This window comes from Gymnogyps californianus, chromosome 7 (genome assembly GCF_018139145.2).
Source record: "Gymnogyps californianus isolate 813 chromosome 7, ASM1813914v2, whole genome shotgun sequence".
NCBI lineage: Eukaryota > Metazoa > Chordata > Aves > Accipitriformes > Cathartidae > Gymnogyps > Gymnogyps californianus.
Window position 1 is genome coordinate 18,451,355 of NC_059477.1, and position 5,167 is coordinate 18,456,521.

A 5,167-nucleotide genomic window follows, 5' to 3' on the forward strand; every position below is an offset into this window, starting at 1 on the left:
GGGCAGCACTGCCTGGGGCGCCATGACACTATCGTGTCCACCCCCCGGCCGTTGGGACCGTTGGCACAGCGCGCGACACCCACCGCCTCCCGCCAGAAAAAAGGGCGGGATCTTTAATCCCGCCCCGTTGGCTGCGACGCACCAATCAGGAGAGAACGTGCTGAGGTGTCCTCTCCGCGATTGGACGTCGCTTTGATGACACCTGCTCTTTGACAGGCCGAGAGCGGAACGGCGGCGGGTGGCTCGCCGGGCTTAGGAGGGGTGGCCGGTGCCCGGGTGTCACCGGGGAGCAGCGGGGCGACCTTGCCTTTTGTGCCCTCCAAGGGCCAAAAGGTGCTCGACTCTCCTTCGTTCCCCGGCGGGCACGAGCCCGAGGGCAGCCTCGCAGTTACCTTCCCCCTCTGTCCGGGCCGTTGCTACTGGAAATCCCCCTTACATGAACGTGTCCTGACAGGCACTGGAGCTGTTGCTTTCCACAGTTCTGGAGACTGGGTAGCACTGCAACCCACAGGGACATCCTGAGCGGCTGCTGTGTTTTAGATTGGCCTTCTAAACAAAAGTACCTTGAATTTACCCTTATCATCGAAATAGCGCTAGAAGAGCAATCAAGCAACTTAAGGCTACCTTAACCTCCAAATGTAAGAATAACAAATTCTGCACCTCTCAGAGGCAGCAAAAAACCCATGGTGCTTTTTTTCTAATTGTAAATTGGATAACTTAAAAAAATTTAATTTATGACCATCAGCAACCAGATCATGTTAAGAAATCGTGCAGCTGAACAGTCTTACTCAAACTCACCTTTACAATCAAGTCCGGGTCAAATTTTCATTACTTTGAGACACATTTTTTATTACCATGCAAGACAGAAATATTTTATAAAACTGTAGCAGGAGATGATAAATGGGACCAACAACAGTGAACTTTTCTGTAATATTGTTCAAATTTCCTTTTTTTTTTTTTTTAGATTTTTTACATAGATCAAAATGGGTGATGTTGAAAAAGGCAAGAAGATCTTTATTCAGAAATGTTCTCAGTGCCACACAGTTGAAAAACATGGAAAGCACAAGACAGGACCAAATCTTTGGGGTTTATTTGGCCGCAGAACAGGACAAGCTGCTGGATTTTCTTACTCAGATGCAAACAAGAACAAAGGTAAAACTAACAGGTGACATGGATGAGGTGCAGTGTTGGAGGGGACGTACATGGAAAAAAACCGTTTTTCTTTATAGGTACAACAGAAAGCCTTACTCACAAGGAGTTACTCTCACAACTGTCTACTTTGCATCACTGCAGATGAATCTGAACGATAGTTTCAGAAACAAAAATCCTCGGCCCCTATATTAAAAAGAAATTTTACCAATATTCAGCACACCAGGTCAGAAGGTATATAGCTTTCCCAGAACTCTGTAGTATCAATGGGCAGATTTTCATTTCTGTTTCTTAAGAGTGCTTTTAGATTTTGTTTGCTGGTCACTACCCTCTACTGGCATCGTGGTGTGCTGCAGTTGTTTTGCTCAGAACACTCTGACTAAATACCGTCACCTACTAGTAAGCTATGACTTGTCTTGTGTTTTTCATACAGACAGTCTCGAAAAACAATGGAACATCTAAAAATGGAAAGTAATTTTGTGTGGGTTTCATTGTTTTTGTTTATATTGTTTGAATATAAATTATATTATTTGAATCAAGCTATTTATTACAAATACGGTCCTGGGTTTTTTTCCTGGTTACTAAGGTGGTTTAGAATTGGCTGACTTTTTTATTTTTCTGTGATTTCTAGGAAATGTTTTGTGACATGCACTTTATACTGGGACTTCATACAAAACATTGTCAGCATGTATTAACTATTTTTTCTCATTAAAAATTTAGTGAACAAATCATACAGATCTTAGTAGAAGTTTCTAAAAGAAAGCCAACAAAGTGATACATAAATCCTCTTTAGACAATGGGAAGAGTCAGCTCCGGAGGACAGAAGAGAAACTTGAACATGTCGTTATAGGTATTTCAATAGTCTTCACTACAACAGTAGGCTTCTGTTGACAGAGACAGGTTTTAGCACGGTTGGAAGGAAACACTAATGGTTTATCAACTTCTGTCAAGAGATTCCAGGAACTGGCCATTGACAACCCTTTTTCTAATGCCCTTCAATGGAGCATAGCCTTGATGAATTTCACATCAATCTGTAGATGCTCATTTTCAACAACTGTATGAAATTAAAGTTGGATCTTCTGGATACTGGAATTACAAAGATACTTACATAGTTTAAAAGTAGTAAGTAGTTGTATGTAAAATGGTGCAAAGAACTGCAACTCTCCATGATGCAAAAAGGATTTATATTTGACTTACTAAAGTGACACAAAGACAATATATACCTTGTGCATTTTATATTATGTATCATTTATGCTCACATTCCTCTTGGATTCTAGGCACATTAAGTTGAGGGGCATCACGCCTTTGATCTGAGACCATTGATATTTTCATAAATACACGATGTTGGGCCAGCCTTGTATTTTACCATATTTTTGTTTTTCAGGAGTTGTCTGGAGTGAGAATACACTGATGGAGTATTTGGAAAACCCTAAGAAATACATTCCTGGCACAAAAATGATTTTTGCTGGAATTAAAAAGCAGAATGAAAGAGCTGATCTTATTGCATACTTGAAAAAAGCAACTTCATGAAACATTGCTGCAGCAGCTGTAATGTCGGTAAAAAATGTTTTGAATTTTGACTAGTTCCTATGTCAAGTTTTAGTATTTTGATGTTACTTATTCATTAGGGACTGGCCTTAGCAAAATCAGATAAGGATATGTTTTAAGATGTGATGTCCTAATAAACAACATTGGGAGGTGAGCACTCTTTATATTGTGTTATATTATTTCATAGACCTTTGTGGAGTGTACTATAGAAATACTGTTCCTTTCTACAAGGAGATCTGAGCGCCCAATTCTGCAACTAGTTATTCAAACACCTACTGAAACTATTATTCAATTGTGGCTATGTAAATAAGAAAGTGCCTGTAAGTATTAGGACTGACAACTAAATGAAGTTTTTCTTTTGGAAAAAAAATCCTCAGCATTATCATCTGTGCAGGAAAGTACCATACGCAGTAGATAACAAAACATAACCTTACATTAAAAGAACACTACGTAAGGATGATGGAAGCAGAGTATCAAGAATATCAGATATTTTCAGGGGGCAAGTAGCCTTTCAGTAGTGATGCTGGCCTAAAATAATATTGAGGAGATACCTGAATACCCATGACCTTTTTGGTTTGAAAATATAACCCCACTCATTGTATTGTTAGTGTTCCCTTGTGTATTAAAAAACCATAATCATCTATTGGTCATTTTTCAGAGCTGTGGATTTTTTTCTCCGTTTGAGGCTAATATATTAAGGTATTCTTATCCTCTAACATGTAGAATGAATGAGGGCTAACTAGCTCAAGCAAATGATAGCAGCAGATATTTTCACCAACAGTAGAGGATTGATGAAGGTGATTAAACCTCCTCATGAATCTCTACCACTTGAATTGTGATTTACTATTTAATTCTCTGTTTACACAAATGTAATAGATTAAAACATACTTCACTCAAGCAAGGTTTCCTTATGTCATCACAGAAGGGAGCATTAGTACAAAACTAATTTGCTACAGCGTCTATTCCCAGGTACTCATTTTATCGGCATTGTTCCAATGCTTACCCACCAGGGGCTTTAAGTGATTGTCTTACAGTGCTCCATAGAGCTGAACTGCTGTTTTTAAGTAAGGGAATGAGCGAGAGTCAGGTAAAAAGTTCTGTGACACAACAGGATGAGTGCCTGCTTTTTCTTCTTTTGTGCTGTAGCTATAAGATACTTCCCCCTTTCAGTTTAATAGTAGGGACCTGTTCTGTTGACTGTTTAGACAATTAAAGCATCTGCCTGAATGACAATTTTCTCGAGTGCTTTTCTCAACTGCATTTTGAAGAGCGCTATGCCACTGCCTTTCTGAACAGAGAAACACACTCCGCCTGAGAAATGCATTGACATTTCTCCTTGTGATTCTTTTAGGGCATCTCTGTATGTTTGTACCCGAGGAGACCAGGTGAGACTGGCTAAAGCCTGCCTTGCTGTCTGAGCTGGCATTGTGCACCACACCGATAAAAGGTGCATCATACATAAGATGCATCATACATAAGCTGCCTGTACCTCACTGCAGCATACCTGTAGAATTGCAAAGGCAGCACAATCCCGTGGGGCTGACAAAATCCATTTGCCTTTTTGGCCCTCCCACGAAAGGCTGCAACTAATCTATCTCAGGCCCACCCATGAAGCTGCAGCCCAGCATATGGTGCGCTTGGTTTACTCACCCTGCAAACAGAGGCATAGTTTGACGTGTGCCAGAACACAGACAGACCCAAGTTTTCTCTTAACACCACCGAGGCACACCAGGCCAGGTTTCTGAGGCAGGTTTTACCATGACAGCATGTCAAAAGGCTGCTCAAGTTATGGAATAGACAAACCACTGTGACCACCTTTGTCACATTTTATCTTTAAAAAAGAGGATTATAGTTCATACACAGATTTGGGGCTGCAGAGTTCTTTACAATGAAGGTGTTACAGTAAATCGTTCACTATGCAATGTCTTATGCAATGGAGACAATTGCGGTTTTACTTCCTTCAGTCTTGACTCTCCCATTTGAGAGACGGTCAATATGCAGATTTTTGCTGTAATCAAAGCCCATGCATAAAACCCCCAGCAAATAAACTAAAGATGCCACAAGACTGTTTGAAGAAATGGTAAGGGAAGACCTTGTTTATACCTAGGCTTAAGGAAACACTAAATTGCTTTAAGTGTTTACATACAGAATTGCTACACAGTAACCATTTTTTTGTAAACACTGCTGTGAGCGCTCAGACCAGCCCTCATTATAGTGAGATGGTAAAAATTATTTGCATACAATTATTTCACTTGTATGCAGATGCCCAAGGTCCTTGCTTGAGAGCTCGGGGTACGTGCTGCCAGCAGCTTATGCGATTTCTTTGTGTAAGTGGAGTGTAAGTGCCAGTGTTGCAAAAACGCAAATGCCACTGGAAAGGCCAAGCAGCAATTAGTGGCTTCGGGCAAGCGGGCGCCCTTCGAGGGTGACGGTGACGGTGACGCAAGCACCGGCGAGCGCCAGCAGCTGA

General features: G+C 41.0%; 1 protein-coding gene across 1 annotated transcript; it reads left to right on the plus strand.

Moving 5' to 3' along the window:
- The first annotated feature begins 983 nt into the window (after positions 1 to 983).
- Positions 984 to 2,679, plus strand: LOC127018462 (cytochrome c, somatic). The gene is made up of 2 exons (XM_050900077.1): positions 984 to 1,152; positions 2,534 to 2,679. The coding sequence occupies exons 1-2, from the start codon at positions 984 to 986 to the stop codon at positions 2,677 to 2,679; spliced, it is 315 nt and encodes a 104-aa protein (XP_050756034.1).
- Positions 2,680 to 5,167: the final 2,488 nt, after the last annotated feature.